Source organism: Cavia porcellus, unplaced genomic scaffold, assembly GCF_034190915.1.
Source record: "Cavia porcellus strain 051 isolate PalLab524CR breed Dunkin Hartley unplaced genomic scaffold, mCavPor4.1 scaffold_24, whole genome shotgun sequence".
Taxonomy (NCBI): Eukaryota; Metazoa; Chordata; class Mammalia; order Rodentia; family Caviidae; genus Cavia; species Cavia porcellus.
Genome location: NW_026947507.1, coordinates 49,369,601 through 49,388,150, shown reverse-complemented (window position 1 = coordinate 49,388,150; position 18,550 = coordinate 49,369,601). Strand labels below are relative to the sequence as shown.

General features: G+C 40.7%; 1 protein-coding gene across 5 annotated transcripts in view; it reads left to right on the top strand.

Moving 5' to 3' along the window:
• The first annotated feature begins 1,301 nt into the window (after positions 1–1,301).
• Ros1 (ROS proto-oncogene 1, receptor tyrosine kinase) overlaps positions 1,302–18,550 on the top strand; it is a 140,848-nt gene continuing 123,599 nt past the window's right edge. For 4 of the 5 annotated variants that reach the window (XM_023561601.2, XM_063235032.1, XM_063235033.1 and 1 more), the window contains exons 1-6: positions 1,303–1,918; positions 7,978–8,022; positions 9,780–9,839; positions 11,361–11,387; positions 16,833–16,893; positions 18,333–18,481. In XM_023561601.2, coding sequence (XP_023417369.1) covers positions 1,820–1,918; positions 7,978–8,022; positions 9,780–9,839; positions 11,361–11,387; positions 16,833–16,893; positions 18,333–18,481 — 441 coding nt within the window. In that variant the 5' untranslated portion in view covers positions 1,303–1,819. Of the gene's footprint in view, positions 1,919–7,977; positions 8,023–9,779; positions 9,840–11,360; positions 11,388–16,832; positions 16,894–18,332; positions 18,482–18,550 lie in introns of all 5 variants that reach the window. The other variant, XR_010042720.1, reaches the window with a different exon arrangement.

Below are 18,550 nucleotides of genomic sequence, written 5' to 3'. Positions count from 1 at the left end.
CTTCCTTGTCCTTGAATCTGGCATATGTTTGTGACTCTCTGGCAATTAATAGAATGAGTAGATGTGACGTTGTGATTTCTAAGGCCATACAGCTTATGCTTTGAGAGCTTGAGCACTTTTACCACTATGCCACTGTGCAAGCAGTCTGACTGCCAGGCTGTAGGGTTAAAGAGATTCAAATGGCCTCACCTGGAGAAGCCACACAAAGCTGATATAAATAGAAGTAGTTCTGATCCAGCATTATCTCACTGTACTTTTGGATTGCTTCCAACTTTTTTCTGATATGAATGATTTGGCCACAAATGTCTCTGAACATACTTCATCTTGCACAAGTGAAAATTTGTGTGCTGGTTAAATTTCCAAATCAGAGTAAAATACAAACTCTTGGTATTTCAAAGATAATTCTTTTCCACACCCCATAAATGAAGTAAGAACAACTGAGATCAAAGAGTGAACTAGAATTTTAAATGTATCCTATTTGGTTTTCTATTTTAAAAGCTAATAAGACAAAAGGAACTTGAAGCCATAGTGAAGAAGATAAATTTTGTTGGAATGAAAAAAATCTGTTAGCAAGATACTTTATTCTCTTTTTTACAAGTGTGTTTCTCTGATGTAACTGTATCTCCTTTAATCTATTCCTGAAAATGCAAAAATATGAACAAAGGGCAGGTGACCAGCAGGAGAGTTTTCCATGCACACAAGCTTTAGGGTTTAAATTCAGCACCAATTCACGTTTATGCCGTACATTCTTTGTCAACATTTGCTAACAAATGTTCAGCTCAAACCAAAGCCTTAGCTATGTGCTGCAGTGTGAACCTTGTATCATTAAGAAAATATCATGTTGCATTTGCTATACTTTATTTAAGAAAACAAGGAAAGACACTTCAGATTGTCATTCAAAAGAGCACTACCATGAAAATACCCGACCTTAAAGAATTAATGCTCCACAATCTGAAAAGCAACTATTCACAATGGCTCACTTCTGTATATTGCAAATTTCAAAGTCTTTGTTTTGGGCTCCAGTTTTACTTTATCTTAATCCTGGGCTAATTGAAATTCTGCACAGCATTTCCTTTTTAGGGCAGCTACCTCTCAGCATATCTTAGATCTCTGTGGTGGCTGGTTTCTGTCTCAATGGGCATGATAAAGGCAGTGTTTTAGTTAATGTGTAGTAAAGACCAAGAGTTTTCTAACAAACTTCCTTGTCTTTAGCTCAACTCAGAGAGTTTATCTATTAATTTCAGCTTTGTTTGCTCTTCAATTTTAAATGTTTTTGGTTTCAACATGTTCTGTTCTTCTTCTGTTGCATCACTTGATTTAGGTGCTTCTAATTAATTTTGATAATTCTTTATTGTAATAGTACTTTTCTCTAGAGCATGGAAAGTCAAAACCTATAGCTGGTAGAGTTGAGCAGCTTCAGACATATCAAGTGGCAGATGAGTCAATGAAGTGTTCTAACTTCAGACTACGCATATGTCATGTGCTTTTCAAGATGCAATTTGTGCTTGCTATTTTGTTGACTTTTCATGTGAAGCGTTTTTCTTAAAAACCTTTAATCAGTGCGTCACTTCCATCATGGGAGGAAAAGGAAAGTAGGTTATGAAAGCTGTGATTGGAATGTTTCAAGCTCTCTAGGACTCCAAGCTCTAAACTAAAAAGCTAAACATTATTTCAAAAGGCAAGGATACTCTAACATTGCAAAACAAGACAGAAAATTACTAGAGACATTTTTGTCGAGCTAATGAAGCCTAAACAATTCATACAGAAAATGGAGAAAATCAGAAGACCAGCCATCTAACAGCCCATCACTGGCGAAGGGATGAAACTTGTTGGTTTTACAGCTCTTGGTAGCGTATGGATTTCTGTGGCACAATGTACAATTTTAAACACCTGTCTAAAGTCCTGTGTAACTAACCTGGTAAGTTTTACGGAACTGATACTTGTAGGAACTAGAAGATGAATTCCGATTGTTTTAACTGACAACTTTTTATGATTTTATCTTATGAAGTGATAGCAAGACAAGGTAGTTTTTATTTTTCTGATGTAAATTAGGAATGCTTATCTGCAAAAGATAAGGTTGATTATTTTATTTCTGTATTATCTGTTATAGAGTTTTGGGGGATGGTGATGTTAAGGAGATCTAAATGGAATCGATTTTGGACACTAAAATATTCCATTTAAAATAATTTATTACAAAATAATATTTATCTTAAAATACAAAGTAAATTTGGCCACAGGTAAACCTGCTACTTCTGGCCTCACATTTACATTGTGGATGAATTACAGTGTAGCGAGCTGATTAACCAAGGAGGTAGAGGTGATAAATTCTGTTGTTTCTACCCTGTGCATTTGTTATTTTTAATTAATGAGTTTTTAAAAATGTATGTTTTCTTTGTCACTTCTGGTTGTTATCATTACTTTATACAGTGGTACCTCAGTTCATGAATTTAATTCTTTTCATGATTCTGGCCACAAACTGAACTGAATGAGAACCAAATCAGATTCCTCCATAAAATCAACACTGAACCTAACCATTTCTTATCAGTTGTAATTTAGTTGTGTTTAAAACAGTCACTAAATCAATTTTAAAAATTTAAACATAGAGGAAATAGCTTGGTAGCATGCATATGACAAAGAGTCATCCATTTTAAAGTAACAAAAATATCAAATATAGTATCCATTGTTATTCTAAACTATTGAAGATAGAATTTTGAGGTGGATTTGAAAAGTAACTTATATTGCCCACTCTGAGTTTAATTTATAGTTTAAAACACTACTTAGGCTTACTTTAGAGTAGCATTTTAGAAAGCTTGTCATTTTGTATGTATTCTTTTTTTTTTAGACAAGGTCTCACTGCAGTTCAGGCTGGCCTCAAGCTCACTTTGTAGCCCAGGCTGGTCTTGAAGTTGAAATGATCCTCTTGCTTCAGCCTCCCAAGTGCTGGGATTACAGGTGTGCGCCATAACGCCCAGCCTTTTTATGGATTTTTGCTAAAGATCTCATTGCTTTTAACATATAGTAGCCTAGTTTTTTTTTTTTACAGTTGTAATATACACTTAAAAATGGAAATGATGAGATGATGAAATGTCTCCTTTCCTGAAAAGTTTTTTCTGCATATAATAAGAATATGCATATATTTTAAAGTATTTATAAGATAAATAGAAAAGAATAAAGACAAAGCCCTATTAACTTCTGGTTATATTTTTTTTTTAGTTTCTTGTATATCCTCAAATGTCTATCCACAGATAATTTTACACACTGTTTGCACCTAGCCTTTCACTTCACTTTCTATTACAACTCCCCATACTCTGAAGATGTTTCGGAAACAGAATCTTTAACATATATGAACGTCCCACTGTGAGTTGTTTGGTTTCCCTACCATTGAAACTGATTTTGATTGCATCTTGTGTTGCAATCTCCCTTTCATTTTAGTTGTACATGTTTTATATTTAGTGTGGGCTCCTTGGCAGCAGGACTGGACGGTCCCTCCTCTGCTGAGTCGCCTTCCGCTCACACCCACGAGGAAAGCCAGCCCACCGGTCTGCACAGTGAGGGTCATGGAAACAGCTTGGTCCAGCTCCTACGCAGGGCCTGGAGGGACAGAGGAGAGGAAGAGCCCCTGAAAGAGGCCGCAGATATGGAGCTGGTTATATTTTCTGTGGCATCTTTAACATGAGTTTGTGCTGTGCTGTCATCTTTGATTTCACTTGATAGTGTGACATCTTTCATGTAAAAGAGAAAAGCCTTGACTAGAATAGCAGAATTGATGGACAAAAATGCCCACATCAGCTTCTCTGGCCGGGGATTTAGCTCAGTGGCATAAGCATTTGTCTGGCAAGTGTGAGGTTGTGAGTTGGATTTTTGGTACCACACACACACACACACACACACACACACACACACAAAATGCTCACGTCAGAGTTCTGGGCTTGAGGTGAGTCTGTTACATGAGAGGAAGGAGCTGTAGTGTCTGCTTGTGTATTAAGTGAATTTGAGATTATGTAGAAAACAAAGTAATGTGTGTGACAACCTTCACAAAAAAGAAAAAAACAAAGATTTGTGACTAAGTAATTTGTGAAGGTGGGTTTTGCTGTATCCTCCTTTTTTGGGTGTGGATTCACAGGGAAAAATATCAAATTAATAGCTTTGGTTATTTTTAGTTTGTTGCTATTGTTGTTCTGGTTTTTTGAGATGGGATCTCATTATGCAGTTCAGGCTGGCCTTGAACTCACAGTGATCCTCCTGCCTCAGCCTCCTGAGTGCTGAGGTTACAGGTGTGCTCCACGAAGCCTGACTCTTTTCAGTTTTCTATTCTCTAGTAGGAAAATTCTGTTACTAATAAAAAATCATGAAAACTGAAGAACAAAAGCTGAGAAGGGCTCAGTTAGGAGAATTAATCCAGTTCGATGTTTCCTGGGTCTGTCTACTTGACTCTGTGGTGGCTTCAATAGGAAACACAAAGAGATAAACTGCGATAAATGTGGAAGGAAGGTAGAAGAGGTTGATGTGTCAAGGTTTCTTTACATGGACAAACTATTGCAGGTATGATATAGTTTTCATGATATTAGAGGATCATAATACATTTTTAGAATTTGCTTTTTAAATTCCAAAGGAATCAATCACAAGTCAACTGAAAGACTACCAAAAAAACAACAGGAAGCTTGTCCTGTTTGAAAAAAAATCATATGCAAATATCAATGTCTTTCCCGAATGTCAGTGTATAACATTAAAATAAGACATTGGAACAAAACCACAACCCATGAATTCTATCAGGCATCTAGAAATCAGAATAATTTGTATTGGTAGAGGAATAAGATAATGGAATAGAGTCTAAAAACAAAACCATGTCATAAATGAACACAGAATATACTAAAGTGCCAGTAAGGCAGTATTTTAAATGAAAAATTAAGCTTTATATTACTATCAAGTTCAAACAAATTCAAGCAGATGCTGAACAAAGGGAATGATTTACATTCAGATGGGCAAACAGAAACAAAACCCCCAATAATCTGCCCCATTAAAATATTAGAAGGAATTAGGGGCAAATGTTTCTATGTTCTTGGAGTGGGAATATGATACCTTGAAAAAATCTTATTTACAATATCCAGATTCCCTAAAAGACACTCTCAATAAATTTGATTATTTAAAACTCAAATTATTATGACACTAAACAGAATGCAATAATGCTAGGCCAAAAAGTGGGAAAAGGTATTATGTATGATAGATAAAAAAATTTTTGTGTGTGTGTTTTTCCTTTCTATTGGTACTGAGGATCGAACTCATGACTGCCTGATTTCAAGGGAGGCGCTTATGCCGCTGAGCTAAACCCCCAGCCCCGATAGATAAAATTTTACCAATCCTAATATACCTAAAACATGTAAGTTTAGAACATGGTGTTCACTTCAAAAGGGAATTATAAACTACTAAGAAGCATGTGATAGAAATTCAATTTTGCACCAACCACAGAATTGTAAAGTGAAAATGAATTGTCAATCTTTTGTCTATTGGATTGACAAAGATAAAAACATTTATAGTTAGCAAAGATATGAGTAAGCTAACATTTGCACATACTATTTCTTGGAACAGAAACTGATCAATTTCTAAAAAAGAGTAAGTGAGAAAACATCAGAATTGAAAGGAAAATTATGCATTTTACCCTGCAAACCAAGAATTTATCTGTAGAGATCATTTAGGCAGATACATGTGCACACAATTCCAATGACAGATTTCTCAGGGCTTGTGCTGTGCTCTAACAGTGAGAATGTTCTTTAGCCAAATCATCTCGGAACCGTATGAATTGAACATTATTCCACTTGTGCATCAGATGGGAGCACTAGTTTAAAACCTCACGTTGGGTGCAAGGGTCTCACGTGGGCTTGAAATGCAGGTCCTTTGGCCCGTTTTTTAGGGTACTAAGCAAAGAACTATTTTAGCTCCGGCCGAGGTGCTCCGGGCGAGAAAATAGGGCGTTAGCTGAAGAGGGCTTGAAATGCGGGGCTGGCTTTGACTCCTAGACAGGGATTGGGAGAAAGAGGACTTGGAGTAAACTGCAGGGCGATCTCCAGTCCAAAGTCCGCAGCTAGAGGCTTGGATTTGCGGGGAACAGGCGCTTCGAGCCTTCCTCCGCCCTCAGTCCGGAGCCCTACAAAATGCGGGCTTCTGTGCGAGTCCCAGAGACAGAGAGAGACAGAGACAGAGAGACAGAGAGAGAGAGAGAGAGAGAGAGAGAGAGAGAGAGAGAGAGAGAGAGAGAGAGAGAGCCGATTGGGGGGGGGGGTTCCTGAAACCATTTTCTCAGAACCGGTTCACCTGGCTGCTGGGCGACCTCCCCCGACTGCTGAGAGGGGTTCGCTCACAGCTTGCTGGGTTGGATCTCCAGAAACAGCAGCAAGGGACTGGGGTTGTGGGAAAATGGCTTTGTCCTGACTGTGGTCGCCGAACAACACCTCTGCCTCTCATTGTTCAGGAGAGAATACCCAGCATGTGCTTCATCGTTCGCTTTTATAAACTGTATTCACTTTTGAAAGAATGGGAAAAATTATTTCATGAACTTGTCTTTCGCCTAAGTCTGTGTGGTTCAGTTGCATGAAGCAGGAATTAAGCTGTATTTTGAGCAAAATCATGGAAACAAAATCTTAGTAATACTGAGTTACAAATTAATCTAAAAGGTGCACTCACTGTCTAAAAATGTTTTTATTATTTTGTTCTTTTTACACGAAAATAAAAACATGTAACTAATTTTGCTTCCCAATAAATCGAATGTTAAGTGGTTAGGGATTAGAGGCTTGTTTATTGGTTTTATACTGAGGCTTGAACCCAGGGCCTTAGCGTGAGCTATGTCCCTAGCTTTTTTTCTAAAATATTTTTTATTTTGAGATAGGGGATTGTTAAGTCACTAAATTGCCTAGACTCGGCTGGAACTTGTGATCCTCTTGCCTCCGGAGAGATCGGGCATTACAGCCATGTACAACCATTCCCTGCTGGACTGGAATTTTGGGATATCTTTATTAACATAAATGAGAGACAGAGAAAAGGGGAACATTCCTTTTTAGAATCTGTGTCTAACTACTTTTCAAGGTAACCTCTGTGGTGCTAGGTCTTTGATGACTGGGTGAAAGTCCAGGGAACCTCATGGATGTATTTCATCAGTCAAAGTCACTGACTGCTCCTCACCCACCAGGTACTGCTCCAGGTCCTGGGGGAAGAGAGCAAAGTGGCTGGAAAGGAGGGTGCTGGGTGAGCTTGCCCCTCGGAAAACCTCATGCTGTTCAGAAATGCACCAGCGTTTTTGCTACCTCCTGAGCCTCCTTGGGACTTTTCTGTCCTCTCCTGAGTTTTATCTTGCTCATAGCACTGGGACCCTTGTTGGGATACATCTGCAGTGTAGTGGCTTCTGGCAGCAGACCTTCCAGGGAGGCTCAAGTCAGACCCATCTTTGTAGACCTACTTAGAAGTACTTTTCACAAATAAGGAGCAGAGAGAGGATAAGAAATCTATAGGTTTCCTCCCTTAGTTCCCTCTTATTTTGCTCCCATTCTGCTTAAAACTTGCAAATATGTGATAAATAAAAAGCATTTGTATATTTTGTTACACACACATATGATGTTCTGTTCTTCAGGAGTGATTGTAAGAAAGAAAAATCTAAGGCAATTCATCTCCAGTCCAGGAGACCTCCTAAGTAATTGACCTGCCCACAAATTTATCTAATTCAGTAGGAGATGCTCTTCATCAACCATGCTCTCTTAAAGCCATTCTTAATCCTATTTTTGTAGCTCCTACAAATCCTCAGGGGTTGCGTGTACAGTGTGCACCAGCATTTTGTCTGCTTTCAGAAGGGATTTAATGATTTTAAAATAGTTAACTCCTTACTTCACTGTTAGAAAACAAAAAGGAGGCAACACAATTCTGGGAAGATTTTGAGAAAGGTATGGAAATTACTGATATCAATACTGGTTTTTGTTACCCACTTCTTTTCAGGGTGAGCAGCCTGACCTTGGCACCCCACACAATCTGAGTGGACCGGTGAGTAACTGTTTCACTGTTAAGAACTTTACAGCATTTGTGTTGATTGAAAAGGAACAATGGTCAGGTTTTATTTATAATTGCTAAGTAAAATATCACTTACTTGTCTCTGCTGGAAAAAAGGCCAATCGAAAATACAGAGAATCCTGGATTATGAGATTCATTTAAAAACAAAGTATACTGAAGTAGAAAAAGCACAGACTGGTCCAAGCCCATAACTTTGAGTCTACATAGCTGTATGGCTTTGGACAAACTACTTAGTTTTTATGAGACTTCATTTTACTGCATGTGATCTGAAAGTGTTGAGGTGAATAGTCTCTAATGTTTCTTCTAACAATCACAGCTTATGGTTTTATCTTTTTTTTGCCCCTGTATTTATTTATTAAGGTGTTTGGTGACTCAAGATATCAGTTTGAACCAGGCACTGGAGTACTAGAGATCTGCAAATGAATTCATAGTGTTTCTGTTTAAAAGGACTCTTAGCCTTTTATTCACACACGTGAAACCTGGGAGGTACAGTGCTATGAGAACTGGAGGGGGCACAGGAGAAAAAAATACCTCCAAGGCCTCCAAACTGAGGCCTGAAAGAAGAGTTTTCTAGAGGAGCAGGAAGCAAAGGCCCATCAGCAAGGGGGCTCGTGTATCAAGGGGCAAGTATGTGAGGCAGCCTGCCTTGCTCAGGAAAGAGTGCATTTGAGCCAGCTGGGAAAGCGCGTGTAAAGGGGAGGAGGGGCTGGGGCTGGCAGTGCGGTATCTGGGAGCTCTGTGTCCATGCTTGGTCACTTGGTCTCAATTCACGAGAGGACAAAGGGTCATAGAGAGTTTAGGTAGAAGAGGATGTGACCAGGTTTGGTTTTGCAAAGACTGTGAGACAAGCGGGTCCTTCTTGAGGTTCTAGGCAAATGGTGAAGGGCACAGAAGTAGTCAGGGCAGCAAGGGAGGACCCAACATGGACTTCAGGGGATTGGCAGGGCTCAGAGAAGAGTGGGCCACGGGGTGGGAGGTGGGTGGAGAAAAGAAACTCAGAAAGTTGTAGCAGAGAGTCGAGAGACTCAAGAGAAAGAGTGAGAGTGAAGGTGGGAGTGAGGAGCTTCATGTTTCCTGTGCTGAATCTGAGTTGCTGGTAGGGACGTAAGAGGAGACATCTCTGCGCAGTCTGGGTCTGGAACTCAGGAGGAAGCCTAGCCACAGGTACAGCTTTGAGGTTATTTGTCCATGGCCTGTGGGAGGAATCATGACACACTCAAGGCACAGGCCAGTCAGGAAAGGTAAGGAGAAGTGTGCCAAGTTTTCTGACAGGTGGTCAGGCGGTGCTGGAAAATGTTTTGAGGGAAGTTGTGGGTGAGTATGACTGGTGGGTAGCAGACTTCGCACATGGTTCCTTGTTGGTTTGAACTGGGTTTGTTGTGTGCACAGCCTCTGGTCCCCGCATACATTTAATGTTGTACTGTTCTGGACTTTGACTGTAGCCAGCTGCCCAGCAGATAACATGTTACCAGACTGGGAGCTCTCTGGGCTCCAGGCCACCTGAACTTTAACTTGGCTTAGCCACCCTGCTGCCTGCTGCAAACCACCCCAAGTTCTGGTCCATCTGCAGTTAGGGTAGTGAGGATCACAATCACAAAGCTCTTAGTCTTTCAGAGCCTCAGCTTGAATAGATTTCTATTTCTAAAACACAGGATGATACTTATTCTGCACTTTCATGTGACAAAAGTTGCGTTTCTTTCTTCACCCTTATCTGTTGTTATCTCTTGTAGTGTATCCAAGGATGCCACTTGTGGAGCTCTGTAGATCAGGAAAACTGTGCTGTCAAGTGTGTAAGTACAGCTTGTGTTTCATTTTTGATATGGCTGCTTCCCTGCACAGGAAAGTTGTCTCAGTGGATTTCCATTGGTTTCCTAGCAGTTTACCTGACTCTTAAGGGAACCACCATTACAAATGGAGAACACTGAGATCAACATTAGTCATGCCACAGGGGTCAAGTGCAATCCAGGGGTTCCTGAGGTGCCCAGTTTCTCCAAAACCATGAAGCTTTTTAAGGAAAATGTTAGGTATTTCTTAACTTTTCTTGCTTATGAGTGTCAGTTTTTGATTGGCAGTTATCCAAGATCTCTGTGAACTGTAATCTGGCTCAGGGTCTGAGATTCTGCATTTGTAGCAGGCTCCTGGAGACTCTATCCTGTAGGTCCCCCAAATGTACTTCTGGCAGCAGGGTGCTGGGTCAAGTTCAGTCTTTTGCAGGGAGCACAGTAGCCGTTGAATTCAGAAGTTGTCAACCTACTCTACTTTATGTAAGGAAATTTATTTCAGATTATTTTTCATTTAGTCTAGCTTTGCTACTTTAGTGTATAACTTAATTATAGTACTTAATTCTTTGATTTTCTACTTTCTTGTCAATAAATTAGAATAATATTAGACTCTTCCCCTAAGGATTGTCTTTATACATTGGTAAGTATTCTGATTTTATGGAAAAGAATTTTGTTGCTTAAAAGTGGGTTCCTTTGTTCAGGCAAGAGGTTAAATCAATAGATCACAACAATGTAGGGTAATCTTGATATTTTCTATCACTGAGTCAAATTGCAATACTGATATTTCATAAAGACATTAACCTCTGCTTATGTACAGTCACCCTGGTTTTTTTTATCCAGTGTGCCCCTGCAGTGCTTGGCTTCCAGACTTACTTATTCCTATGCCACATCTGTGGCTGTGTGCCCCATATGACATGAATAGAGGAACATTTCTCATCTGGAAGTAGTGATTGTTATGCACTTTTCACAAATGACAATTGAATTATTTGTCCACATATGTATTTGGTTTCTTTTACACCAATGGGCAGGATACTCTCTGTCGTTCTGTGTTCCCTGCCCTGTCTACAGTGTGAGGCACACAGCAGACTTGCCCTTGAATGGACATGAAGTGGGCAAGAGGCATTTGTTTGTTGTGGGCAGCAATCCAGGAAGCAATGTGGACACTGGGGATTCAGGCTGGACACTGGCGGTTGCGAGGCAGAACCACCGTGGTGGCTTCCATTACAGTCTCTCTCCCTCGGGCCTCTGGGGACACTCCACCCCGGTGTGGAGTATCACAGCTCCCCTGTTGATTGGCTAAGATTGCTAGCTCCACTGTCTTTTCCAATGATGCAAACCCAGTTCAGACAATTCACACAGTGGCCATTGGAGGTGACATTTTGCTTATGCTTTGTTTGATTGTTTACCAATCTTGGGGCAAAAAATTAATTTGGAAGAAATGTACAGCCAAGTGTATTAGAATTATTTACAACTTTTAAGATTTTAAGTCATTTTCCTTTCCTTTTTTTCCATTTTCCATTTCCTATCCAGAATGATACTTATGTCGCCATCTGTGAGGTGAGTATCAATTACTTAGAAAAGATGTTATCAAACCCATGTATTTATCTCAGGTCTTTATTAAAAATAAGAAGTGTACAACATTCTCATGTACAGACGTTCTTCTAAGAGAGCTGCTACTTTAGGTACAAAAATGGTGGCTGATTCCATTTGTGGAGTAAATTCTTGCTGCTTTACATATCCATCTGTACTAACACATGTGTATATAAACATAGAGATATGCGTATGTATACACACCTTCACACATGAACATGTGCTTTGCAGTTTCTGCAGGGGGCTGATTCTAGGACCCTTGGACACTAAGGTCCTTGAGGCTCAAGTTCCTTATGTAATATGATGTGGTACTTGCATATAACCTGGACACATCCTGCTGTATACCTCAAATCACCTGTAGATTACTCATAATTCATAATATAGTACAAGGCAAATAGCTCTGATGGTCTTTAGGCCATAAAAATAAGAAAAATGTCTGTAAATCTTCAATTGATGAGCAACTTTATATGATTCTAATCTGACTTGAAATATTGTATCTTGGAGCCTGAGGCAGGGGAGGGGACAGTGAAGGAGACATCCAGAGATAACTTGACCAATCACATCCCCTGACCTTGACCAATCACATCACATTAAAACACAATTTTCTGCATTATTTAACACAACGGTGCCAGCTTTTGGAAACAAGTTTCCCATACAAATAACTCCATGTTGGCTCTGGCTTCCTGTCAGGGCCTCTCTGGTCTTCTCTCCTCTCCTCTCTTCTTTTGACTTTTTTCTCCTTAGAACAATCTTCAGAGTTTGATCTTTTTCTGCTTGATCTTCTTCACTTACACTTCTCCCTTCTGGATTCTGTCCCCTCAGGATTAGGTTATCTGACAGCAGCTGACATAAAGAAACTGTATTATTTCTCACCTTAAAACCTATACTGTTGTCTTAGTTACTTTTTACTCATTGCTGAGACAAAATACCTGATGCTCAAAGTTGGGAAAGGAAAGATTTATTTCTTACAGTTTTTAGAGGTTTCAGTCCATACTCAGTTGGCTCCAAGGCAGAGTGGCATGGCAGGGCCACAGTTTGTGGTGGCTGAAAACAGCAAGGCAGAAACCAGAAAGTGAGAGTGAGACACACCTTCTTCCTGCCATTACATTGCATCCTGGCTCCACTCCTAGGCCACCCCCAATCCAAGTGCTAGACAATGAACCAATCACAAATGCACAATGCCACCAACATAAATCATGACAACTGTATTTGGCTTGAATGATCTGGAAAATAGGAAAGAATTGCATTTTCCTGCTTGGATAGGCAATATGCATCATCAGTCATTACAAGAGAAGAAAATTTTTTCTTAATAGCAAAAATAAGAACATAAATTGAGTTGGAACTTTTCTCAGTGGTCAATGGCCACTCTTGCCCCATGGGGTTTTCCTTGGGAATGGGTGGAGGTGGGGTAGGCTAAGATGTGAATAAAAGAAACCAGGAAATTCACCCCATATGTCAATAGACAAAGATCTTGTCTGATTGAAGTAAAAAGCTAAAAAGTTTCCTGGAAATTCTTGTATGTGATTAAAGCAACATTGTTACCAAAGTGCCACGAAAAACCAGGAGCAGAGAGAGTGTCATGAGCCACAGAGCTGCCTAGGACGATGTGTGTAACTCACTAGTCGTTATCTTAGACCCTCGTACTTCGATGTGTGAATATTTTCCTTCAGTATATACTTAGTTATTTTACACTTTAAAATGTTAGCATAAAAATACATGTAGTGTAGATAGGTGTACAGACATAGTGTTTTACAGTTGTATATATCTTTAGGAAATAAAACTTTCATCGTTAGTATTTCCACTCAGCAAGGCCAGGAGTTTGTAACTCAGATTTGTTGAGGGGTCCAGCTTGAGAGCTGACAAGACCAGTGGTATGGCTTATCCCTGACTGCGGTGCCTCAGCCAGTGGTGAACATCGAGCTCAGACTTAGCTCTCTGCTCTCTTTTCCCAGTCTCCTTCCCAGCTCCTGCTTGCAGCCTGTCTTTGCCCTCAGATATGCTCAAGCCCAGCACCTTCTCCCACTCTGATGCTGGCCTGCAAGTCATCCCCACACTCCTTCCCCACCACTGAGCTGAGAGTAAGGCTCCTTCCTACTAGCCACATCCTATGTCTTTGACTTACTTTATTTTTCTCAAAGCACTTTCATTACCTGAATGTTAAAAATGACTTGTTATTGGTTATTGTCCATCCACTTCTGAGAGAGTGTGTTATGGATTAAAAATTGGTGGTCAATGAATTAAATCAGCATGGTGCTGAGCATAGATATTCTACCTGAGGAAAGTTGCCAGAGACATGGAGAAGGAGAGGAGATGTGTTGTGGGTTTTCCTAAGTGTTGCTGTTTGAACCGTTGGTTCTCCTGGAAGAGTTTGTCATGACTAGCTTCCCCAGTATGAGTTCGACCATTGTCATCAGAGAAACTTGGGACCTTGTTGGTGAGAGTGGTTGTGGTTCTCTTTGGGGGAGCTCTGGTCCTTGCATCTAGCATTGCTTTCTGGCTCCAGAGGGGAAGATGTGTGCTGTTTAATCTCCCGGACAAACTCATCATGCTGGCTTTCTGGTATGTACTTGACTGTTCTTATTGTCGCAGGAACTCGGGGACTCCATGCTGCTAAGGATGGCTATGGTGCTTTTCAGAACAGCCCCGGTCTTTGTTTTGAGCATGACTTCTTGGCTTCCACATGGAACTCTCAACCTACCAGCACAGCTCTTTTATTCCATGGCATAGACTTTCTAGCTTCCACCGCTGACCGTTGGGCCTTCCCAGCACAGATCCGTAAAAGAGACTGGTGTAGTCCTTCTTGTGGGCTCTAGACCTCCAGTTGGATTTGTGGGAGGTATTGTCAAGGGCTCTAGATCTTCATCTGGACTCACGTAGGACATTGCTGGGTCCTACATGACATTCCTACAAGGATATTCAGACCTTTGGCTGAATATTCTGTCTTTAGTGTTGTGGACAGATTTCCTGCACTTTCTTGTGTTAACTCTGGTGACCATCATAAAATAATAGAATGACTTTTGTGTCCTGATTCTAACTGTTCTCTTCACAACCCTGACTACAACAGAGTGTAAGTTCCATCAATTCTGGGAATTTACCTATCTTGTTCAGTGCCATATTCTTAGAGCAAGAAGCAGACCTTGGCAGATAAAGGAGCTCGATAAATATTCATGAATGGGTGAGTGATCTTTGGGAAAGCAAAGTTGCTGGTTCCCAGAGGCCACTGGTGTGTGCATCTACCTCGGGTGGTGGAAGTTGGACGAGGTCCTGGTGGCACTGGTGCTGGCCTGAGCATCCAGGAGTGGAGCTAGTGGAACAGCAGAGATGGTCTAATCGTGCAGGGAACTGAAAGTGTGGTTGGGAGAAGCCTGCAGGTAGTGCACCCTGGAGCAGTAGACACAGCCTCCGCAGGGAACAGGACAGCTCGGTGAGCAGGACGTGCTGTGGCAACCACCTTTCCCGGCTTTGGTCCGGATTCTGCGACCTGCTTCCATCCAACACCTCTAGGCTCTCTCTAGTCAGTTTGGGCTCAAGAATCCTGCGTAACCTCGTTGAAGTCCAGTGTTGGTTGCTGCCTTGCATGTGTTTGTAGCTTCACTTCCACTTAGCATTTAACTTCTTGGACAGGCAGCAGATTTACTGGATACTTCCCCTCAAAAATCCAGGATAAAACAGTGCCACACTTTCTTCTGACTGTCAGAACTAGCTATACTTCCAGATGCTGTTTATTTCCAACTGTCCATTCTTTTTCTTCTTCTTTTTTTCTGGAAAAAAAATCTCATATGAAACTTGTGATGTCATTTGGCTTGTTTCTTCCTGAAATTAATGGGTATGTTGAATACTTTTCCTGAAGTTTGCAAAGAGGATGTGAAAAGTTCAGCAACCCTTTAAGTTAAATAATCCTGAGCCCAAGCAAAGGTATTTATATTAATCTTTAACTAAGCAAATCTGAGCTTATCGGGCTATGCTTCCTTCAGTGCACAGATCAAACATGGAAGGGTTGGCATTTGTGAATTACAGCCTGTTTTCTGGGGCAAATGTATTGTGCCATGATTTCTGCATGTTTTTCCAGGCCTTCTGATTATGAGTTGAAGGTAAGCAGGAAGATGATTCTGGCTGTGTGGCAATTTTATGATGTTTTTGTACAGGTTCTTCTTTTCTATTCCTAATGCTATTCTATCTGTGAGGTGTCATAGGAAGTTTGTGTTCTCAGTCATCAAATATATGCTCTGTCTTTTGGTTGATGAGGTAGAGGTTAATCATTAGACTTTCATAGATCTTAAAATTCAACTTTGTATTAAGACATCTATGAAACTGTTCAGCTATTATAAAAATTGATAGCCACTTTTTAATTTTCCAAAGAAGGCGTGGATAATACAGTAATCAGGCAGCCCATAAATATCAATTTAGGCTAGAAATTTAGGCTACCAGCTCATGAAAACTTTGATAAAGATGGCAAAGATGTAATTGCATTGTTCAGCTCCATACTTTCCAAGCTGCAGGTGGTGACTCAGAGGGCCACTGAGTTGACTCATTGAATCAAGAAATAAGGGTCCCAAGAAACAGGATGGAATAAAATGAATTCCTCAAAGCATGTCAGGTACAGGACTTCATTTTGAGGTAATGAAAGTGCCCTAAAATTGCATTGGTTGCATTGCTCTATAAATATACAAAAAACCACTGAAACAGTAGGTTTTTTTTTGATACAAGGTCTCATCATGTAGTTCAGGCTATCCTTGGACTAATTATGTAGTCTAGGCTGGTCTCAAATAAACAATCCTCCCACCTCAGCCTTCCAAATGCTGGAATTATAGGCATGCACCACAACACCTGATTGAACCTGTCTTTATTAAATGGTTGAAATTTATAGTGTGTGAATATATTGCAACCAAACCGGTAAAATGGGGCGGGGCAAATATTGTTCCAAGAATCTTTTTTTTTTCAATATGTATGTATGTACTAGGTTGTTTTGTTATTTTTTTGCTATGGAATATAGGCAAAAACAATTTGAGAAACTCTGATCTAATTCCACCAAGCTGGAACTTTAAATAGAGTTACACTTCTTCAGTTTTTACTTTTATCAGTGCAAGGCTGGAGTCCATGATTATGGGGAGCTGGTGCAAAAGCATAATGTGCCTTCTTTCTTTTCATGTCCCTTTCCCCTCTCCTCCTTCCATATCTTGGTCCCTTCCCCTTTGGAAAAGATCTGTCTTCCTATTTCCTATTCTCAAGCTTTTATTTTGTTCTTTAGTTTTTTTTTCTGTATACTTTGGGGAAAATGGATGCAACTTGAGATCATAGTATCAAGTGGAATAAGTCAGACACACAAGACACACTTTTCTGTTTGGTATTTGGCTTTCACGGTCCAGAGGGAGCTGGTCCTTGCCACCCTCACCCACTTCTCTCTCTCCGCAGCGAGAGGCCTGTGAAGTCGGCTGCAGCAGTGCGGAAGGTGCCTACGAGGAGGAGGTGCTGGGTGAGGACCACATGTGACCACTGCACCCTAACTAGTGCTCTCATGACAGCACAGGAAGCACCTCTTAGCATGTCTGCATCTCAGTAGGGCCAGAGAAGATCTCTAGATCGTGAACATTCAGCAATTTGAAAAGTAGAGGCCGTGTTGATTAAGGCTCAATAAGATTCTTCTTATAGGCAACACAAAGGCAGCGAGACAGTGACTAACACCAAGGGTGGGACTTGCCTCAGGGTCAGGAGACCTGGGCCTTCCCTCCTAGTGAGCAGCCATGTGCAGCTGGGTCCCACTTGATCTTGAGTGCCTCTATTTCCTGGACCAGAGTGCAGGAGTACTGTGAGATCCTGGCAGTTTGATTTTAACCATTAAAGCTCTGTATCAAATCTACCATGCCTTTGCAGTCCAAGTAGCAGTTATTTTTTCTACCAAAGAAAGCCAAAGCATTAAATTCATCACATTTTGGAAAAAGCAGAAAAAGTAAAATAAATAAATTTCCTCCTAATGATATGTGGAGTACAGAAAACTAGCTCCAGGTATCATGCTTGCAAGTAGCACCCAGTGAATACGTGCCATCACCTGTAAAGTCTATAATGTCCAGAAGCCATGAACATTGTGGAATGTAAAAGAATACATGTAACAAATAATTTTTTGGCAAAGTGGGCCAAAAATTATAGTGTAATTATAGCTGAATTATAGTGTAGAATCTCAAATTATACCAGAATTGTAGTGTAAAATCTCAAAATCTGCCTTGAGATGCATGTCCTGGGCCAGTGGATGACTCTATTTTACCACAGTTGTGCTTTGTCATTGTCTTAGTTACTTTTTCTCATTCCCGAGACAAAATACTTGACACTTCAAAGTTAAGGGAGGAAAGTTTTATTCAGCTCACGGTTTGTAGAAGGTTAAGTCCATAATTGGCTGGCTCCAAGGCAGGATGGCTTGGCAGAGGAGCATCACAGAGGAGAAACTGTTCATGGCAGGCAGAAGACACCAAAAGCAAGCAAGTGAGGTACCTTAGCAACTTCTTTCTGCCCCTTTTATATTCTGTCTAGGCTCTGGGGATTAGGGTGGTGTCAAAGCAATCAGTGGACTCATTTAGTAATCACACACACACAATCCCAGCATCACACACTCTAAGTTCAGCCACCTCTAAAAATGGTTCATCTATGACCCACATGAGGCTTCAGGGGCCCTCCAAACAGAAGCCTTAATGGGCACCTCTGCCCCTGGCCTGTGAGCAAGTGGTACCTAGAAAACTGGACAAAGCTGAACACAACGTTGCACACCTGTAGGAGAGAGAGCTTCTTGGGACAGGTGCACCATGGATTGCTTAGGTAGCCACTGTAGCAGGATGATGCTGAGGGCTCCTGAGGAAGCAGGCATATGCTCTTTGGCTTTGATTGACAGAATGCATGGTGAGTGAAAACTTGTTTTCTCTTCAGAAAACACAAACCTCCCTACTGCACCTTTTGCATCTTCTATCAGAAGCCATAGTATTACTTTAAGATGGAAATCTGCTAACATCTCTGAAGTGAAATATATTATTCAGTGGAAATATGCACAACTTCCAGGAAGCTGGATTTACACTGAGGTGAGAAAAGCTGCTTTTAGACAAAGACTTCTCCTTCAAATTATTTCAGGTACCGAAATACTACATAAA